This window comes from Metopolophium dirhodum, chromosome 5 (assembly GCF_019925205.1).
Source record: "Metopolophium dirhodum isolate CAU chromosome 5, ASM1992520v1, whole genome shotgun sequence".
Lineage (NCBI taxonomy): Eukaryota > Metazoa > Arthropoda > Insecta > Hemiptera > Aphididae > Metopolophium > Metopolophium dirhodum.
Window position 1 is genome coordinate 31,664,960 of NC_083564.1, and position 22,845 is coordinate 31,687,804.

At 29.4% G+C, this 22,845-nt stretch overlaps 2 protein-coding genes across 3 annotated transcripts; both read left to right on the top strand.

Moving 5' to 3' along the window:
- Window positions 1-2,643: 2,643 nt before the first annotated feature.
- On the top strand, window positions 2,644-8,266 carry LOC132945506 (homeodomain-only protein-like). 2 transcript variants are annotated; one of them, XM_061015279.1, is made up of 3 exons: window positions 2,644-3,171; window positions 5,114-5,277; window positions 7,889-8,266. In XM_061015279.1, the coding sequence occupies exons 2-3, from the start codon at window positions 5,122-5,124 to the stop codon at window positions 7,958-7,960; spliced, it is 228 nt and encodes a 75-aa protein (XP_060871262.1). In that variant the 5' UTR covers window positions 2,644-3,171; window positions 5,114-5,121; the 3' UTR covers window positions 7,961-8,266. The 2 variants fall into 2 exon arrangements, with proteins under 2 accessions (XP_060871262.1, XP_060871261.1); XM_061015278.1 differs by having other exon boundaries at window positions 2,648-3,208.
- Window positions 8,267-18,826: 10,560 nt separating this feature from the next.
- Window positions 18,827-22,182, top strand: LOC132944695 (vacuolar protein sorting-associated protein 29). Its single transcript, XM_061014175.1, has 4 exons — window positions 18,827-19,001; window positions 19,110-19,304; window positions 19,370-19,605; window positions 21,781-22,182. Exons 1-4 carry the CDS (start codon window positions 18,999-19,001, stop codon window positions 21,896-21,898), a joined length of 552 nt encoding a protein of 183 aa, XP_060870158.1. The 5' UTR covers window positions 18,827-18,998; the 3' UTR covers window positions 21,899-22,182.
- The last annotated feature ends 663 nt before the right edge of the window (window positions 22,183-22,845 follow it).

Consider the following 22,845-nt stretch of genomic DNA (forward strand, 5'->3'; position numbering starts at 1 on the left):
AATAGTAATAATTATTAATTTTTGTTATTATAATTTTTACTTTCTCTCGCTGATCAAATAAAAACAAATTTCTAACATAATATTTTATATAAAACTGCCATAATCGCCTAGAATTTAATGTACCGTATCATATTCAAATTTTTAACAAGTATTTTCGTCTGTAACCTTGCCAAATATTCGTATACGAATATGATATGAGAAATTAAGGAATGTCGTAACAAATCAAATCAAATTTAAATTTATTAATAAAATATTATAATATCCTATGCAGTGCCCACAATGGGCGTATGCGGTAAGTAATATGTACAAATCGTACCTATATGCAAAGGTGGGCTTGTTAAAAATTTAAAAAAAAATTAACTTTTTAACTTAACTAGTTAATTATTTTTGTTTGTAACTCATTAACTTATTCAGTTAAAATTTGTATTGTTGTAACTTAACTTTTTATAGTTAATTATCATTGTCGTGCAGTTAAGTTAATTTTCTTTTCGTGTCACGCGTAATCAACTATACCTAGTCAATACTGATTCGTTGACTCTTTTTCGATTAAGTTAATTTATTTTTTAATTATATATTATAATAATCTAATATTCACAATGTAAACGTCTTGGTAAATGTTTGAGTATAACACAATACTAGGCAAGTATATGTCTTAAAAGTATTGTAACTAAAAAAAAATAAATTTAACTGAGTTAAGTTAATTTTACTTTAAAATTATCTAGTTAAATTTTTTTTTTTGTTAACTTTTAACTTAATTGAAGGCAATTTAATTTAATTAACTTAACTTTCCACAGTTAATTATTTTCATTAATTTTCCCACCTTTGCCTATACGATGGACTCGAAACATAATATAATAATAACATCGTCATTCGCCATTCTGCAAAAACTTTAACGGTGCGTGCAGCGTTTCGGTTTTAGCCGCGCTGACATTTAAATAAGGACATTAAGCTCGGAATTTCGTACGGCCTCGTTCGTTTTGTACATAGGTACAGCTATATAATAGTATTGCTGTAGCCGCAATGCATGTAGGTATATATCTATATAAGTCAGTATTGAACTCGAAATGTCTCTCTATGTCTATTAAAAATAAAACCAAACGCGTACACACACATACGGTATCGAAATACCGACTAAATCCGAACACACGATTGTTATAATACGACACGCGTATAAAAAGTCCTAACCTACCTATATATAATTGTATAATAATATTATGTGTAAGTGTAACGTATTTTTATACCCGTGCACAGTATATACATGTTAATATAATATATTATAATATAGGTATATATATATATTATATAGGTATGATGTGTAAACACAGGTACACAACGTAAATACAATATATATACATGTATAGTCTAAATATATACATACTATATACTGTATGTATTGTGTATATGATAATAATATGTATAGTATTACGACGTTCACTATAATATTATTATAAACTATTGCGTGTGCAGTGTATAGGTAGTGACACCGCCGCCGTGCGGGTGCAGGTTTTCTGAACACAATAGATCTAGTTTTCGCAGAGCCGTACATAATATTAATATATATATATATAATAGTATAGGCAGGAAGATACAAAGAGGATATACAATACGCATATCGTGTGAATTTTTCTGTTTTCTGCCGCGAACCGTAATAATATTATGTCGTATTATTTACTACCGTCCTATGTTCTATTACGTGTTATAATATTAGCGAGTTCGTTTTAATTTTTTTTAATCGATATGCATACTGCTTTATTATTATAAACACTATATATATATATTATGGCAGGACGGCAGGTCCTAGGTTTAGTTGCACTTTCGGGAGCGATGATATATAAATATATAATATAATATATCAAAATTATATAGGCAGGCCGCAGGCATACCTACACTATTACGTTGTATCGTCTGCGATTGGAGAGGACGAGTAATCGACTAGAGATCACTACACGTTTCATAGACATTTTTTCGACTTGCAGTAAAATAGGTATTTTATATCGATCAATCCATTGTAGTAATGACCGTTTAACGATTAAAAGACTTTGCAAAAAATATAAATATATTCATATATATTATTATATTAGTATATAATAGTAAATTTAAAATTTTGTTTTTAACAATAAAAACATATTTGGTTGCGTCTTTTGATCAGAATTATTTTATCGTTAAAATAATACTGCAGGCAATATCGTGACGTTTCGAATCATTTCCGATGGAAATTATAAAAAATATTACAATAATAGATTCGTATTTTCCATACTATTACAAGGTATACTATACTATACTATACGATATTCCTCCAGCTAATTTTACCAGCACCTCGTCCCACCAACGATAAATGCTGTCATCACGCGGATGTGCAGACGACCGCGTACATAATTTATACTTACACAATAATGAATAAATATTAAATTGATTAATCATAAAACAACCGCATTATAATATATCGACGGAGAATCATATTTTTACAGTCACATTATTGTTGTTTTCTCGCGTACCTCAGAGCCAGCGGTATACGATAGTAAAATGTACGAAGAGAAAAGTCCCGCGTCGCAATAATAATAATAAGAGGTGTCTGGGCGGTGGGGGCCGAAGACGTCCGACCTACTCCCGAGGTAGCCGCTGCAGCTATAGGATTACACAAATACTCGCGCGGGCATTATGTTCCGAGACTATGAAACTTGTATATAGTTTGTGATATGTACCTACCTTACACCTCCGCAGCCGTCCGTCGAGAGCGGTCCGTGTGTACGCGAGTCTGTCGGGTTGCCAAAATTTTTTCGAGAGCCAGAAAAAAATTCGCTACGACCATCGATTGACGATCGCGCGGTGTTGTGCAGTTTGACGACGATATATAGTATACCTACCATAACGTAATATAAAATTTAATAGATCGAAGCTGTAACGCGCACAAGTCGACGTAAAATTATTATTAGAACAATATTATATACATCGCGATTTGTCGTTTCCCATACATTCCGTTTTTACTCGCACGCGATAATTTGACGTTATAATATTAATATCGTTTGCGAAATCATTGTTTATCGCAATCGCTCTCGCCTCAGAAAATCGACGGAAAATTTGCGCGCGTTTTTCGAACTCAGTACGTCGTCGTCCGTCGTCGGGATCGCTCGGAACCGCTCTCGTAAAGTTATTTCATTACGCCAGCCGAAGGTACGTCTTCTCGATCACCGAACATTTTAACGTAGACGTAAGTGATTCATATATGATTTTATCGTCGGTCTTATACACACGGTTTATCCACAGACTGCTGGGTTTACGACTTTATTATTATTGTGATTTTGGATGGAAAAAATATATGTGTGGAATGTATTAAATAATAATATGATGGACATTAAATTATTAAATAATAAATAGCTGGTATAGGTAATTGAATACATACGGATATTTTTTTGGAGAAAACACATCTGCCATGGCACGATTTTACGAAGACGATAATACATAATATTTGTGGCTATTGCCGAAATAATCTTAATTAAATGTTTTTTCCATCATATTATTGTTATTACGTTAGCATAGTTTGCGCGTGAAAGTTTTTTATAAAAATTAAAATGTAATAAAAGATTTCATTTTTATTTTTATTGTGTTTTGTTGTACACACAATTATAATTATTTTCATTTTTCAAAGTGTAGAATATACACATTAACGAATAACTAGACATAACTAATCAGTAATCACTTCATAGTTAGTACACAGAATAATATATATTATTAGGTATCTTATCATTATTCTGCACGTTCCACGCGGATTTCGTGTTGATAGGTGTTATATTGATCGCAAAAGTGTGTAAAACACGTAAACACAAAATCTTGTACAACATAATGTCTTGTAAACCGACATACCATATAATTGTATTGTTATTTGTAATTAATGATCCAATCCAACACGTTAACGTTATATTTGATTAGGTTTGAAAATTAATTTCTATACAACTTGTTCGATGCACATAAACATAATAAGAAGTATACAATTTAGTATACACTAGTTTAAACTACTGTTGCTAAATAGTAAATATTGATACAAATGGCGCGAAAACATATAATTGTGTTAATTGAATCTTAATTGAATAATAACAATTAAAAACTAGTAATTTAAACTAACATAAAAACAATATTTTTAGTGATATTAGTTTATTAAGTTAAGCTAACAAAATTTTAAAATTGAAGTTTACTGCGAGAAACGCAGCTATCTTGCATTTTGTAAATAAGGCAGTTTTTAGAAACTTAACTAAACTTATGCCTAGGAAAAATTATTGATTATACTAAAAAGTAAAAATATGTATGCCTTATATATAAATATAATATAATATATTTTAGTATTATTGTTTTATTATAATTTGTTATAATGGAAGGTATTCAGTCCATTCAGAGATATCATTACAAAATCGATAAATAATATTAAAAGACTAAATTTACTTTTTGATTACATGTACAACACAAGGTATTTGAACAATAATTATGATAAATACAGCAAAATTATAATGTGCCGAAATAATATAAAATTACAAAATTTATTTAAATTTTGGACCTTTTTTCGAAAATGTCTCCGTGTCTGTTCCCGTTAAAGCGGGTATATAATATAGACAATTATATTTTATATTTTTATCGAATACTCGAGGCAATTTTCAATTTGTTTAGGTAACTTTTTAAACAAAATTGATAATTATTTTCACACAAATAATAACAACAAAATAGCTTATTTAATATTTCACTTAAACTTTTATTGTACAACCAACAGCCTGTATAAAATTAAGTTCATAAAATCTTATAAATGTGTCTAATTTTATAAATAGTTAAGAAAGCTTGCGGTCAAGGTTTAATACGTGACAAATATAATGTTTTTTCAGAAAACTACAGAAGTTATAGTATGCATTAACATCAACATAATATTAAAAATCAATTAAATTCAATTAACTTTTTGTTTATTGTTCTTAACACTGGTGCCTACGTCATACCTAATATTATGTCTTAGAAAATTAAATAAGCTGTATTAAAAAATTTGTTTCACATATTTTAACTATAAATACTCACATACCTACTTAAAATTTTTGTTGAAGATTATATTTTTAACATAAATTATTGCTTTTTTTTACAGTAGTTGCGATGGATTTTTCTAATAAAGCTGGAAATAACAACATACCACTCTCGGACGAAGTCTTAGAAGTTCTCGAGTCTCAATTTAATAAAGTCAAAACTCTTCATTCTACAGATTTAGAGATTATCGCAGCCGAGTTGGGTGTCAGAGATAATGATGTTAAGGTAATATCAATATATCATATAAAATGTAATAATTTGACAATTTATTTCAGCAATATTAATAATTGGTTAAATAATTTAATTAACTATAACGTTGCACTTAAGTCAAAAATATATCACATCGCACATTACAGCTGCAGTATACTTGTAATATTATCTTACTATTAACCTACTTCAGGGTACCATGGTGTTTTAATTATACGCAATTGTGTCCAATCAAAAAATTATTAAAATACGTGACCGTCAGTTTTAAGACCATTCATAGATTTAAACACGATTTTTATGGGTTTTTAAGAACAACATTGTTAATAAAAAGTGTTTATTATTTTTGACGTTTCGGATCAACTTTAAAAGTTTCAGGACAAAAATAATATAATCATACTACACATAATTTCTCTTCTATTACATAAATAGAGTAACAATACCAGCTAGTACATTACTAATTTTTACTATACATATAAATAGTAGATATGATAAATACATTTTTTAATAGAAATATATTTATGATTTTAGTATAGTAATAAACATCTATATAACCGGTGTCCCATTGTTTACGACTGCACTTAGGCACATTTATATTATAAAAAGTTTATTACGGAGTTAATTGCAGTAGAAAGATCAAAGAGGAATTGAGTATAAGCCACATGTGTTATGAAAATTTAAATTATAGTTTTTAAGACATTCAGAGTTTTTGGTTACATATGGTTGGAGTTGCAGATAATAATTACCTATACATAGTAATAATATAATAAAATGAATAACATTATTATTTACTTCCGGTAACTATATGTAAACTACTGTATAATGCAAATGTGTATAATAATATGGTTATAAAAATTAAAATACATATATATCTATTTTGATTTAACTTGTAGGAATGATTTAAATAAATATATAATATATTAAAATTATCTAGTGATCATAATTAAATGACTTATATCATTAAGCAAGTGAAACAAAATTAATTCTGATGTTGATTACTAGGACAAGGATTACAATAATTTGCAATGCTATATAAAAATTAATTTTCTATTGTCTATCAGTTATCACTCAGTACTGCAATAAAATAATACAATGGTATATTAAAAAATAAAATATATCACCTCATCAATCTGATGATAAAAATCTCTATACTTCTGATGTTCAATGTGTGTGTCGTGACTTGTGCGTGGATGTTTTAGTTTTAAAATTTTGAAACCTCATTTTATGAATGAGTTTTGAATTTTCTAATATTTATTTTACGTTTAAAAATAAAATGTAGACTAGCCAACAGTTTGGTGCCAATAATATGTACGTGTTAACGTTTTCACTTATTTTTAGTTAAAATAAACCGTATAACATAATTCAAATTAGCAAACAAAATGGAATTTTTAAAAATTGGTACGTCTATGTTTTAATATATTATAGCCTATGACATTCTAAATTTTTATTTTGTTATTGTTAAGCTTCAGTTTTCCGACTAGTAGTAAACATTTATTGCAGTTTAATATTTACATACCAAAATTCATATGAAATCTATGTTATAACATATAGAAATGGTAAACACTACATTCTTACAAACATTGATTACAATTTTTAGTTATTATTTATCATTTGCTAGAACAAGGCGTATTACCCATCATTAGAATGTTTTAATTATTTATTTTGTATTACTTAGTAACTATTTTATAGTGATTATTCGATTTTAATTTATCTAAGTAGTGGAAGTGTGGAACGCACGCAAATATAACAAATTTGCCAAAAAATAAAAACGGACAAACTGCTTAATTTATATTTGTATGATTTCGTAGATAGCATTCAACAATAATTCAACTATAAACGGATAAATATAAAATAAAATACTTGTGGTACTCGAATTGTGTATCGATGATATAAATGAATTTTAGTAATTTCTATTATTCGTACACTCCCTTGTCCAGATTCATATCATCTGAAGTTTCTTATCGAAAACATAATTATTTTACATTTTTGCTGTAATTTTATTTAAAGCGTTAATAAGCATTCTGCCTTTAGGTATACTAAAACCTGCAGGCCTGCACTATTAAAAACGCGTTTCTTACGGGTATTACCTGCCATATTAAATTAACGGAAATAAAGTTAACGATGTTTATTCATATTATATGCTATTAAAATTGTGAAAGGTTATAAAAATCCAGTTCAAAATAGTTCTATACTTCAACGGAGATCTAGTTAAAAAATCTCGAAAAACTAAAAGCTAAATAATAATATTAGATATATTAAAAAGTAATATTACAAAACCAAGTGTTCAAACCAAATCATTTGAAAAATATTTTTTCAACTTCGGGTTTTAACATTTGATCATATTATTATGCACATATTTATAAATTTAAGTCTGTGTTAATTATATTATATTAGCGCATTGTAGAATGCTGATGCACAGTATTGTTAAAATATATTGTTTTCCCACTCTACACTATAACGGAGAGTAACGATATTGCAAAAATCAAGCCATCTCTCAAATAAAAACTGACTATTCGTGAAATTTTTTTCGGTATTGGTAGCAACAATTATTATTTACATATATATTTTGCTAATTGCTGTGAATACTATTGTAAAATAAAATTGTATATTGTAAAGTGTTTATGTTTTTTAGATGTGGTATACCAATCGTCTGGCGGCATGGAGAAGGAGCCAAGGACTCTCAGACTGTTTTGGGCAACTGTAAATTAAAAAACACACCAACTAAAAATTATAATAATAATTACTATATTGTTTAAGTTGATGTTTGTTATGCATATACTACTATAGTGATTTTACGATTTATATTATGAAATTCGGTAAATTTATATATTATTATTATTTTGTTTTGTATTTATTTAGTTGTTATTAGCACTCATTGTTTTATTTCGACTATTATATATTATTATGAGTATTATTATTATTTTACACTCACCGAACTTTAATTCATGAATATATTTCTAATAATATATTGTATTATGTAAATTAACAAAACATAAATTATTATTATTTATTTCGATCACGTTCACATTTAATTTAGTGGTGTATAATATATAAATTGACGGCGTTCAATAAAATTATAAAGTAAAGACACACAACTTTTAAAACATTTTCGATAGGTTGTGTTATTCCGCGTTGCCACCAAACCATGTGGCATGTGCTGTTTTATGAGTTTAATCGTCGTATTTATTTAGTCGAGTAGTACGTCTACTTATACCTTACGTAATTTTAATAAATATAATTAACTATAACAGTCAAATTAGGTCTGAAATGACGATTTTCGTGAAGTAGGTACCTCGATATGTACGAATAGCTGTTTTATGAATAAAAGGTTTCTTTTATTTAAATAAACATAGTATTTGCATATTGCAAAGCAAACTTAGGTACTACGCACTTATCAGTTTATTCCATAATATTGTTATCGTCCACGTGCAGTAAAATTATTAAAATATCGAAAAAAAAAATGTTTAAATAGGTACAATTATTTTTTAAGTTTAAAGTATGTGTAATTTCTCGGTATATTATGCATTGTTTTATCTTAATTTATACGTTAACGGTGTAAACATTAATATATAGGTAGGTACCGCTTATAACAAGCACAAATATTTATTTAGGCACTAAACAATTTAGAGTTTTTCTGGTAATGCACACATACCACTGTTATTTGGAACGTTCAAAGTAAACAAAATAAAGACACTCGATCGAGCCGGAAATATTACACAGAGAAAAAAAGAGTAGGTATGTATGATGTGATGTTATCCTAACATTACTTTTAAGAAAACGTCACACCCACATGTGCTGTCCACGTCTTTACAAACGTACAGAATACCACATTTTAAGGCTACAATGATCCATTTTACTTTGTTATTTTTAAAAATTATAGTGAATTCACCTATTTTAAAATTTAAAAGTTAGATAACCATCCAGGGTATCTCCGAGACTTTAATTGATGTTTTAATCAGTAATCATGAAGAGTTTTAAATGCGTAATTTTCATGTTATTTTAAAATTGTCACAAATCGCATAAATCAATAAGCCTCAGACACTTCTAGGTAATAATTTTACTTTTAAATGTTTATACAATTGTACCAAATAGGTCAGTTCTCTTTACTTTAAAAAAACATAGTAAAATGGATTATTGTGAACGTAAAATTTACTATACTGTACGTTTGTAAGACGGAGATTATACCGAGATATAATTTTATTATGACATAAATATTATCTAACTCACCAATTTTAATAGTTTTTGAATCATATTATATCATACTTACCTATGTCGTATTTATTTATTTCCTCGAAAAGGTGTTATGATACAATATGGTGCCTACTGCAGTCAATACACCCAGCCATAGTTATTTGAAATAACGTTTTAAAATAAAAATATGTAAACATAAGACATGAGTAGGTATTGGTAGGTACAGTGAAATATGGTTAGGTCTAATACTTTTTTAATCGTTAATATGAATATTTGCATTATGAACAATATACCTTAGTAGGTACATATTATTATTTCTTAGCGATTATCGATAAAACGTATGGCAAGAGAGATGATTTTCCAGACGATTTTGAGTCAAATCGGCTATTGTTGATTGAAACCACCTGCTGTTAATCGATGTATTGCAAAAATGATAATAATATTGTAGAAACCTTACATTTTCACCCGACGTTAATACATCGAGTTCTTTTATATTTTTAGCTACGGACAAAATGCACGACACATTTAACATTATAATAAAGTGTCGTAATAAATATTATAGAAGTTTGTTTAAGTCTTGTTGTAGGTTCATAATGTCATGTATTTTGCATGGCATAATCGTGCAATAATATTTTCAACTTGTCGATATTGCCATAAGCCACGAAAACGTAAAGAACTATTGATCACACATATTGTTACGTTTACCCTAAAGGAAATACACTATTACAAAGGTAATTAAAACAAAAAAACACCACTAATAACCAACGATCCGAGGTGAGTGAAGCGAAACAACAAGTGTTCAACAACCGGTCTGTGCACGACGAAGCTGTCCGAGTTTTTACGTATCCAACCACGACGACCTTACTATTTGGTTACAAGTTATAACTAAGACGTGTTAACCGGCTGCGTCGTAGGTATATAAAAGGCTCCACGTCTTTTTCGTTTGTTTGTCATATCGAAGCGATTTGGTCGGGTGATTATATAAAACGATATGACAATCAAAAAGACAATATCATTATGTCGGCGTGCAATGTAATTTTATTTACTGTTATTAGATTATTATTTTCTAGACGTTAGAACAATAATAATTATAATATCTATACGAGACGCGTAATCTCACGGCTAGAGTGCGCTACGTAATATGTTAAATTATTACAACTGTGGTCCGAATAAGCCGACGATGGATAATATTATAGTAATAATATTAAACTAAACACATGTGTCAACCAAACCTACAGTACCCTTCCCCACAGTTGAAAAATCACTCAATGGCCTAAGTTGCCAAAATAAATAATAAATAATATTAACGATATTATTATGAATATTATGATGATAAGTTTTTGTTCGCTCTGCGTTAGTCAACGTTAGTTCGACTAAACCTACAATTTCGAGGATTCTGATATCGCAGATGACTTATCACGTGATGAAATGTCTAGTTTAGAGATACGTTTCCTCAAAATTCCTTTGCTAAGTTTTGATCAAATACAATTTATAATATAAATAAATATTATGTACTTTTTTTCTATAACACGGTGACGAAAAAGATTTGTAGAAACACCTCCCCGAACACGAGTAAAATTATTATTTGATATTATTTCCGGTCATCACTAATCTCGGAGATTGGTCCATGTAGGTCTTATAAAAAAATATGCAGACTATATACATTTTTCCAAGGTCATCACTAAGGTTTTCTTCTGTTGTCTAACCTAAACCCAATAATGATACAACTATTGAACTATAATACAAGTAGGTACAGCATAATGTCATAACATGTAGGAAGTATATTATTATATTTCTCTCGCATGGAATACTTATCTATTGACTATTACCATTCTATACAAATTGCACCATTATTTTCTTTTTTTGTCTATGCCATTGAAATGTATTATACCATAGTAATATTACAGTAAAATATAACTTTATTAATATTTAACTAGGGGGGACGAGGTGGCCGAGCGGTCTAACGCGTCGACTGCGGCGCTGGCAGTCGCGGGTTCGACTCCCGGCCACTGGGCGGCATTTTTCTTCGGGCAAGTCACGGTGTCCGGAGAACAAGTGCCGCCATCCCCCCACCCCGGGGCACGGCAGAAACCTACGGGTGCCCCATTAGAAATTCTGCCAAACACAACACACACGTGTACCAACCTACCCAATATAAAACCTACCAAACCTACCCAATATAAAACCTACAGTACCCTCCCCACACCCAATGGCCTATGTTGCCGCGGGTTACTCAATAAAAAAAAAAAAAAAAAAAAAAAAAAAAAAAAAAAAATATTTAACTAAATTTTAACGGTTGTCCAAAACACGAATAAAATATAAACTGTGGTTTGTTCCACACCTAGCGTAAGATTTTATCTTTCCTTGGTATATGTGCAGCATTTGGTAAAGAAATATATTATTTCATTCAATACATCTAAACTCTTAACTATAATGATCATTTGATATTGTGTATACGAGTAAAATCATAATCTGTAACTGACGGTAAGAGATGGAATAAGAAAATAAGAAATTTGAAAATCGGTACTAATATAACTTATAAGGTAATAATTGATATTATAAATGATACATAAAAAAAAGAAGTTGTAGTCTTGTAGTTGCAGAGAACTTATAGAAACTTTTTATTCAATGTTATGCGTGGCCTCCATATAATTTATTAGTTTATTGTTTTTAAAAATGTTAGAAAATATTAATAGCTGTACTTCTTGAAAAGTTAGTCTTCTAAAAATGCAGGAGCCTTCACAGCCAATAAAAAATCTTTTGACTAACAATCATTCACTATTATCTGGATATTTTTTAACCAACATACGTAGGTACAATAGCCTTTTTCAAATGATTTCGTTAGGCACAAAAGAAATTAGAGAACACAATTTTATGCCAACTTTTAAAATAAAAGGACAAGTATATCATCTTATAGTTAGCCTTTTACCACCATCAGGACAAAATCCACAATACTTGCAGTTATATTTCATTTCAGACGCAGATCAGCTATCGTTGTGGTCAAACAAAAAATTGATTTAATTAACGAACTACAGACCGCACTGAATAGCCACAATGTATGAATACGAAGTTTTAAACAAAACTTAGAACATAACTCTTCAGTCTTCGGATAATTTCAAGTTAATTATTCACTCCGACCGCCCACCGCAGACAGCACATCCGGGTAGATATAATGCTCCAGCTGTATACGAGGTAGCTGTTCTCTTGGTTGACGAAAAAAAAAGCCCAAGAGATATAGTGATGCACGGGAGAGACAGCTAACTTAAAAGGGTCTCTGAGTTACACCGATCGTACAATCCACTACAGTATCCTTTAATGTTCGTAATGGGAGAAGAAAAGGAAAAGGAAAAGAAAAGGAAAAGTACTTTCATTGGTTATGTTCTAGGGTAATATTGTCACCTCGGAATGGTATACTGTAAACGAAATAAACAATCTGATTATTCAAAAAGTCCCCGGCCAAATAAAAAATTACTAATCGATCGACACTGTGACTAATATCGAAGACGCGGTACATTTTCCACAAGAATTTTGAAATTCACTAAGCCCTTCTGGACTGCCACCACATGAATTGACGCTAAAAATCGGAGTTTCAATCATGCTTTTGATAAATTTAAGCCCTCCGACCATGTGTGATGGACTGATGGGACGAGGCTGATTATTAAGGAATTAAAGGACAATTTAATTGTAGCGATCATTATCACCGGCCCAGCTGCTGGATAACTAGCTCATATACCGAGGACACCAATGATCCCAACTGATCTGCCAATCCAATTTAAATTCGTGTTAACTATAGACAAGGCCCATGGTCAAACCTTTGAATTAGTATAGGGACGACCTACAAAAGAATGTTTTACTCATGGCCAACTGTATGTTTGCCTATCGCGGGTCGGAGCTCCTGAAAATCAATTTATTTTGCTACCACAAAATAAAACAACATCAAATATCGTTTACAGGGAAGTTCTGTCTCAATAAATTTAATAGTTTTTGTTTTGTAGTTATGATCTTAAAAAACTCATTAAAATAATAATATCAAAACTTTCTTTATAATGTCCTCTTATTACGGTGTAACCCTGACGATTGTGTATATTGTGTTAAAATTATAATTTTTGAAATTGTTGTTAAATCTACATATATAAATTATCTACAAATATTTAAATACGTACACAGTAGTGACATTTAATATTGTAAATATTAATACATAAATAAGAAATTTGTTGGTAAAATTTTATAATTTGTTTCAAATATATGGCAATAGCATTGCCGGGTCAGCTATCTTATACCTATATGAAAATCCAGTGTCACGATGTTTGTCCGACAAACAAAATGACAAACTTGGTATAACTTTGATACTCTCGATTGAAATCATACACTTACGTACAACAGCACGAGGTCCGCGATCTACCGCAGGTAGATTGCCTACCTGAAAATATTATATTGCTGTGAATCAGAATTTTTACAACGGGCAACGAAAAAGTTAAGTATTAATAATAACGAATTATTATTGATGTTACAATTTCACTATTTCAGTATATAGTTTTTGCTGGTATTTTTAACTTATTTCAAATTATTATTAATATTAGGTAGAGTACTAGAGTGTATCGTAGTGATCGATGTTTGTATTGACAATTTTTTAAAACGTATACAACTTATTTTATTTTATATCTTATTATTATTATTGTATTGTCATCGATGTTTTTAGAACGTATAGTTTTTTTTTAATACTACCCTTACTTGATGTGAACGTCGTTAAAAATTATAAAGTTTCTAATTTGTATAGCTATAAGGATTGAAAATTTAAAATGACGATTCTCATAAACAGTTCATATCGTTACTTATTATTTTAAATAAGGTTTAGATTTTTTCTTATATATTTTTGAACTTACTTTTATATTGCAGATCATTGAAATATATGTATATTGTGTATGCATGGTGAACTTTTTGTATATTTATACATTTGGCAACGTTGTATACGCAACCGTGTCGCTTTATGGGTTTCCATTGTTATACAGCAAACATACGCAATCGTGTTCCCAAAAAGGTAAATCGTACGCAATCGGGTTCTACCCTTTTGAACGCCATCCACCAAATATTAAATAACGAATTGAGCAAAGTTTGGGTCATATAGAGTTGGTACATTTAACGAGCAACGAAGTGCACGGGGTCAGCTATATAGTTATATAATATAACGGTACATTATATTTATGAATACATTGAACACAACTGAGTATTAAAGTATTAAGCTGATGTATTTCAATTTCTACTTCCATACAAATATTATAAAATGTTATTTTAGTTCGACAAAAACCGAGTAAATATATTAAAATTACACCGAATCTACATTGGCGTCGAAGTGTTTAAAATATACTACGACATCGTACATCAAGACCCCTTCCCCGACCTTCCTTTCTTTTTTTAAAATTTTACAATTATAATTGTATTAATTGTTATAGCTGTGAATAAAAGCACCCGCATAATGCAATGTTTAATCATTTATTTTTAGTTTTCAGCTAAACAAATATTTGAGTAAATTTTTGTTTCTGTGTGGGTGCGGTCCTGTAGAGTAATGAATGCATTGCTATTGCAATATGTTAAAAAAACTGTTTAGTGTCTATGTATAGTATGTATAGTAAGCATGCCAAACTCAAAGTATTAATAGCGGGGCCAAATATTATATTGAATAGTTTACTATTTATCGAAAAAAATCATTTTATTCATTACCTAAAAACACAACAGGTTCAATATTAAGATATGTATTATTATTTATAATTTAAATTACAAAAAAATCATATTTATAATTACTTTTTGATGTTTGCGATATTTGATCGGTCTGTAACAGTTTATCAGAGATAAGACAGAAAAGTAACATAATGTCTCTCAAACATACTTGTGACTTGTGATGAAAATTGAATAATTTGTTTTGTATAAATTTTTTTTTTATTATTAGTTGTCTATTAATATTTGTAGCTGTGGACTAAAAACAAATAAGTCACGGACCGCGTGTTTAACATGTCTGGTTACATGTAAAGTAGTTGATAAAATGCTTCAATTTTAAACTTTGAGGGTGGTTTCTGATAAAAAATTGGATATATAGTTTATATACTTTTGAGAAGTCAAAATCAAAAATGTTCAGGACTTTTATAAATAATTAAAACTTAAAATTATTTTTTTTATAGATATTTTTAATTAAAATTTAAAAAAAATAGATATTTAATCGAAAAATAACAATTTTATTTATTTTGTTGTAAATTATTTTAAAGAAAATAAATAGTGTTTGCACTGTAACCAAAAAATCTGAAAACTATAGACATATTGTTAAATAGCAACTGCTATTCTTGAATCATTCGTAAAACGTATTTATTTATAATCTTTAAAGTGAAATTATTTGTACGTTCTGAAAGTTCTGGTCCACAACCGGACCCCAGTCCCCAGAACCCTACGATCTACAAAATCTATTATGACATCTGGTCATAGATAAATTAGGTGATCGTCGCCACTGCCGAGCTAAACCACAGTCCATATAACTATATAAGTATGAAACCCAAATATGACAAAAAAATTATTTTTTTACAATGGTTTGCTTACCTCGATTTTTAATATAATATAATTCTTATTTCTATTTCATTTTTTTCAGATTTTCAAGAAAATTAAGAAAACATACCTAAACAATATTTGCTTTAAATATTCAATCCTTGAGATCCAGGGAAACAATATTTTCAGATCTATATAGTCTTTGGACCTGATTAGTCTTTCGGTATGTGTTATACTAGATTACTTTTAAGTAATAATATATAATTATTTTATTTATGTATATTAAAATATTAAATACGTAATTTGGTTTTATTTTTATTTTTATTGCATTCTATGTATTATTATAGACTACTTCACTTTAGTACCTTATCAACACCTTATCAAGTGTACAATACACAATTATTTTGAGTTCTACACGTTAATGCCCCTAAATTGCCTACATGCAACGCCGTCTTAAATGTTCATGTATTGGTGAAATGCTATCATCGATTAACTTTACAGTATAAACACTTTAAACCTATAGTCCTATAGATTTTATTTTGACAAATAATAAGCTCCCAAATATTGTGTACAGACTCTTTCAACGCAGCATGAGATGGTTGACAGTTTGAAGTTTCATATTATTTGGTACTGAGTATATTTGTTTAACACTCACTATTTGATAATAGACATTAAATGAACTATATTATATGTTATCAAATTCATTCCATAAGTTAGGTGTAAGTCTATTATATCCATTTAAAGATACTTATCAAATATTCTACATAGAGAAAACATTTTAAAATAATTTGACAATACTTAGATGAGGCTTAAATTGTAATGACTAGTGTATTATTAGTATAATATGTTAGTCTGTTACCCATATAAATTTGTATACATTCACTTATATTATAAGAAAATTAAAAACTTTAATTTGTAACTAAAATAATATATTTTAATAATTTAATGTTTACCTCATCATTCCACTTTCTTATGACACACACTATAGTAATGAAATAAAATATTGTAAATTTATTAAAAATGAATGTAACGTGTTTTGGGTATGTGGGGGCGGAGCCCCTTACTAATTTACTTACCTACTATACAAATTCTAGGGCTGAAGCCCCCTGACTTTGAGGTCTAGTTATGGCTATGTTAACCATGTTCCTCTAAGTCTTGTGTTTCACAAAATAATGATGCGTCGTGCGCGTTGCCGGTATGAATGTACAAGACTTTTTGCTAAGCTGATATTTTGTTTTCCATAACCGTTTTTATATTTATAACAATGGCCTCATTACCTAGAGGTATGTATATATAGCTTGTAAAATATCAAATCAATAAACAATTAAAGGAAAATTCAAATGTTGGTTAATCTTTGTATTTTGCCCAGGTTTTTATGAAAATATCCCGCAGCACCGCATAAATCTTAAAAACAGCAAATTTAGATTTGTATGTTCTAATTTTCTTTGGTCATAATACCTATATAATATTATTTCATACACTTACAAATGATAGGTTTTATTTAAATAATAAAATAACTTTTGGTTTTGTACATGAGCAGTATAACTAAAAAATAAAAATAAGATTTTAATAATTAATCATCGTGACAAAATATTATAAAAAAAAAATTTAGATACATTCAGATTTACAAAACCTACAAGAATCTTGTTGCCATGTGGATAAGTGTTTGAAGAATGTATAATCCGTGCCAGTGTCACAGTGACCACTTTATCAATATTAATTTGTTGCGAACATTACGAATAATTTTTTATTCCTACGGTCTAAAAATTAAAATGCATTTTCGTATAATCTATATATATATTCCACCTATATTATCAATATGTCGGATATCGTAGCTCTCGACGACTGTTCGTCCGATATCAAGACCTCGTCTGCAACCGAAATGACGCAACATTGGTTTTCGAATATATCAGGACGAATAGACCAAAAGCGTTGGAGAGCTGCGATGTCAAGAGCTTTCGGGCGCATTCAAGATGTGTATCGATGCCAATAATATGGCCGTGAGTACGAATTCAGCGGCCGCGGTAGCAGAGGTTGAGTGGAAATCCTCAAATCAATGCTGCTGCAGGTTAACAACGATATCCGGAAAAGACGTAGACAGAAACCGCGAACTCGAGATCCATTTCTATTTATGCTCATTAGTAAACGACCCTTCTGTTGAAAATATATGTTAACGGTTTTCTTTACGCTCAAGAAAATTTCTGTGGAAATTTTAAATGATACATCATAGTGAAAACCCATTTAAAAATTTGCATTATTCTTCGGACGAAAATTAACTCAATTTAGATACTTTTGAAATAAAATTTACTTGAAGTTAACACGTTAATCTTGAAAAAAAGTAACTTATTAAGTTAAAAGTTAATTTGAAAAAAAAGTAACAAGTTAATTAACGTAACGTTTTAACTTAATTTTAACTTTTAACTCGTTAATGCCCAGCCTAGTCATTTTAATAATAAATTATAGGTCAAAAAGTGTTGAGTGTGTATATTTTGTATTGGTCAATCCTATAGTGTGTTTATTACTTTAATATAATTATAATGTATATGTATATATTATATAGGAAGTAACAAATGTTACATTACCCCCTTCTATTTTTTTTTTTTTCTGTAAGTATTAACATTCATCTTGAAAATATAACACATAACGCAATTTTGGTAAATACACGAACAAGAAGAACGTCAGTATATTATATGGTATTACATGGTTTTACAGAATATGTGTTTCGTGCCGGTCGATTGGACCAGACTGTCAATCGTACGAAAAGACACTGGAGCGAACGACCGGTTACCCGGTCACGAAGTTGTTGTTCGAGTTTTTCTCTCGTGCACGCGATAAGGCGTTCGTGATAATGGCGAACACGAATCGGTTTTGTGATTGTTTTCGTTTACTTTACACAGGTATTAGGTTTTTCGTCGATGTTGAAACATTTTCGATTAATCTAACGAAACAATCAAAACCGAATTTTGTCGACTCGTAGATTGGTGCTGTCCATTCCGGATCAATAGACGCACGAACAACTCGAAATGGTAAGATTTACTGGATGTAGGAATTCGTTTCGTTTTCCCGATAATATGTAACGAACACCCATAAACTGAGAAACTTACATAACAACAAAAATTGTCTATTACTTTCAGTGTTCGGTGTTGGTGATCGGAGATATGCACGTGCCGTTCCGCAGCAGTGGACTACCGGCACAATTCAAGAAGCTGTTGACTCCGGGTAAGATACAACACGTTTTGTGCACGGGCAACCTGTGCACGAAAGAGATGTACGAGTTCTTAAAGTCTATCGCCAATGATGTGCACATTGTGCGCGGTGATTTCGACGAGGTAACGTATTAGAAGACCGTGTGCATCAACATTTTGACATTTCTGATTCGTTTTAATATTCTTAGAACCTCAATTACCCAGACCAAAAGGTAGTGAACGTCGGACAGTTTAAAGTGGGCCTATGCCACGGCCACCAAGTGATACCGTGGGGTGATCCAGAATCTCTGGCACTACTCCAGAGACAACTAGACGTAGACGTACTAGTGTATGGTCACACTCACAAGTTTGATGCGTTCGAACTTGGAAATAAATTTTTCTTAAATCCAGGATCAGCTACTGGAGCTTTTAATCCGTTAAACCCGTAAGATCTTTAAACTTTAATACATAAGTTTTCTGCAATCAATATAAAGTAATAATTAATCATAACTGTTTTAGTAGGCACTGGGATAATACTTTATTTTATATTATGTTAATGTTAATAAATGTATTATCTTATAAGTTTTACTCATAATATAGTATAATACTTAAATAATCTATTTTACAATACCTATGACTAGTTCCAATTAATAATAAATTATAAAAATGTCTTGTTGTCTCAAAAAACAAAAAGTTATAAAAGACTTATAAATTACAGAAATTTAAATATTTTAACTAAAGTTATTTAGTACCTACCATAATTAATTTGAATAATAAATATAAATTCTTGTTCATAAAATATCTGTTATTATAGTATAATATAATTATAATCATTTTAAAGTATGCAAAAAGAGTCATATATTTTTTTAGCAGCTGTGCTAGCACTCATTATATTTACTGAACTAATATTTATTTTTCTTATTCAAATCAACAGAATCCTATAAAATAATTTTTGTAACAAGTATTTAAATTATGTAGTAGAATATAAATTATATTTACTATTTATAAAAATTATCTTATAGGTACCTTATAAGTAGAGACTGGATTTTTATGTTTTTACATATTTTTACTGAGAGTATGCAGCTCCAATAGGATAAGCTTTCTCAACGATTTATTTTCGTATGAACTGATATACAAAACTTTTTGGTGCTTAAAAAAGCATATTATAAGATTAAAGATATCTTGTGCAAAATAATATGTCTTAGGTATATATTGCTATATTGGAGTTTAATTTGAGCATTTTATAATAAATTTAATGGTTCAAAATAATTTTGACCTCCGTCAGTTTCTATAACCTTATAGAAACCGTGTAGTATTTCCACACCCCTGTGCACAAGTTGGCCGCCGACTACTTTTCTTTCGACGAGAGATGAGGACTTGGGTTTAGCGTGGTGTCGTTGAGCGTTGTTTGAAGCGCGTCTGGTCTCAACGAGAGGGAGCAAGCCGGCCGCTATGACAAAATATGACTGAAACATTTTTAAAGATTACTTAGGATTAATTTAACTATTTTAAAATTTTTATAAACTGCTACTTTTATTTGTTTTTTCAGTATTTAATATATTTTTATAAAAAAGAATATTTTTGCATGTTAAAGATTATTTTGATGAAATTATAGAGCATAGAAACATCTTGTTTTTAAGATTTTAAGGCTTTAAGCGCATATAAATCCGGTCTCTACTTATAAGTTATACTATAGCAAATACAAGTATTTTAAAATAAATACTAATATTTTATATAGATTATAGGTACATTCACAGTTAATTTATTATGATTAATCAAATAGAATTTTAAAAGATAAAACTTTTGTGGTAGGCTGATGAAGGGTTTAAAATCAGATATATAAAATAATGGGTATTAAATTTGTTTAAAATGTTTTCAAACAGTTCATAAGATCATTTATGTTTCCTAAAATTCATATAATTACAGTGTTTTATTAATATAATATATTAATAAAACACTATTATATAATATAAACAAGTTAGGAAAACTCACTCTGTGAGCGTTCTAAATTCCCGACTTCTAAACAAAAAAATAATAATTCCATGCACAATTTATGTACAGTAACAACTAACAATAAATAAATATTTTAATATCAACAACCGTACTAATGGACGGGCAGACACAACGAGGATATAAGTTGTTATAAACATATGTTTAGAAACCTAAACTACCTTATTAGGAAAACATTTAGATTATTAGGCAGCAAGTATTCATTATAATATTATATTGTATTAATATTGTTCTATTTCACTCCACAAAATTATTACTCTTGTTATCACTTTAGATGTTACATAATAATATATTAATATAATATATCCTAATAGGTTAGGTTAGGTTATAATATTACTTATTTGATTTTATTCTATACAATTTTAGGTTAACCTATTTGTTTATTAAGATTTTCAATTTTTATCTAAGAATTAATTATTTTTCTGTCTTATGGATAGTTTTATACTGTATTACTGGCAGTTTGTGGTTTATTATTATTATTTATTATTAAGATCTTACCACATTAAAAACTCTCTAACTCAAAATTCTGATATTCATGATAATATTTATTTGTTGCATTTAATAAAAATGTATTTCAAAGCTAAAAATTATGTAATTTTAATTTTTTTAGTGACATTATTCCTTCCTTTGTGGTAATGGATATCCAAAGTTCAACAGTGGTATCATATGTCTACAGGTTGGTTGACGATGAAGTAAAGATCGAAAAAATCCAATACACAAAAAAATAAACTGTGATATTTTGTACCAATCATTTTCACATAATATATTATTTTTATAATGGCTACAAATTGTTATCATCCATATTATTACTTTTGTTTGTAAACTTATTTATTTATTGGAATTTTTATGAACTATATTATAATATAGCTTTAATTTTTTTTTTAAAACTTATATTATATAATTATACAATAAACATCCTCTCATTAAGCAGAGTTGTATATCTCCACGATTACACTATTTTAGTTTGTAAAATTGTGTGTATATAGTAAATATAAAAATTGAATCCATAAAATATGTGTTTGATGATTCTCTTAGAATTGATTCTAAACTTCACACCCCAGGGAAACAGTTGTGTTTCACCTTGTCCTTTAAAATTATATATTTTTAGTTAATAACCAGTTTCAGAAGAGAACGAGTTCAGATAGCGATTGCACAGATGTCATTAATTGATTTGTTAGTTTAATGGTTCAAATGAAATCAATGGTTTTACATTTTACAATAGCACCTAATGCTGCATACGTTTTTGTCATGACAGTTATACCCCCATTGGCGGCCATTGCGCTGGTAAAATTTGTATGTTGAAACTTAATATACAAACAGTATTATACTTCTATGTATATCTTATGAATTTCTATTGTAGGTTGCTCACATAAAGGTAAAATGTTACCTCCTAGAATTGTGTAGCTCTCCAAAAAAATGTTGGGCATCACTGATCTACATTAACGTCCGAACGAAGAGCACAGTCAATCTACATAAATGTGAATGGGGGTCGGCCGGGTCGACCGCGGACGCAACGGGTGAAGAGGTGAAGGAATCGCCGCACGTGGTCTTCCTACATGCATCATCAAGCCGGGGTGAGGCGTCTGCGTACCCAAATACGCTTGACCCCCGCACACCTCACAATATTAAACACATACGACTAACGAATACCTATAATATACCTACTTTAATAGAC

Bases quoted from the DNA above. Each gene is read 5' to 3' on its own strand.
- LOC132945506 (XM_061015279.1), top strand. From the start codon at position 5,122: ATGGATTTTTCTAATAAAGCTGGAAATAACAACATACCACTCTCGGAC. The intron at 5,278-7,888 runs GTAATATCAATA...TATGTTTTTTAG, and splicing joins TCAGAGATAATGATGTTAAG to ATGTGGTATACCAATCGTCT.
- LOC132944695 (XM_061014175.1), top strand. The intron at 19,305-19,369 runs GTAACGTATTAG...TAATATTCTTAG, and splicing joins TGCGCGGTGATTTCGACGAG to AACCTCAATTACCCAGACCA. The intron at 19,606-21,780 runs GTAAGATCTTTA...TAATTTTTTTAG, and splicing joins GCTTTTAATCCGTTAAACCC to TGACATTATTCCTTCCTTTG.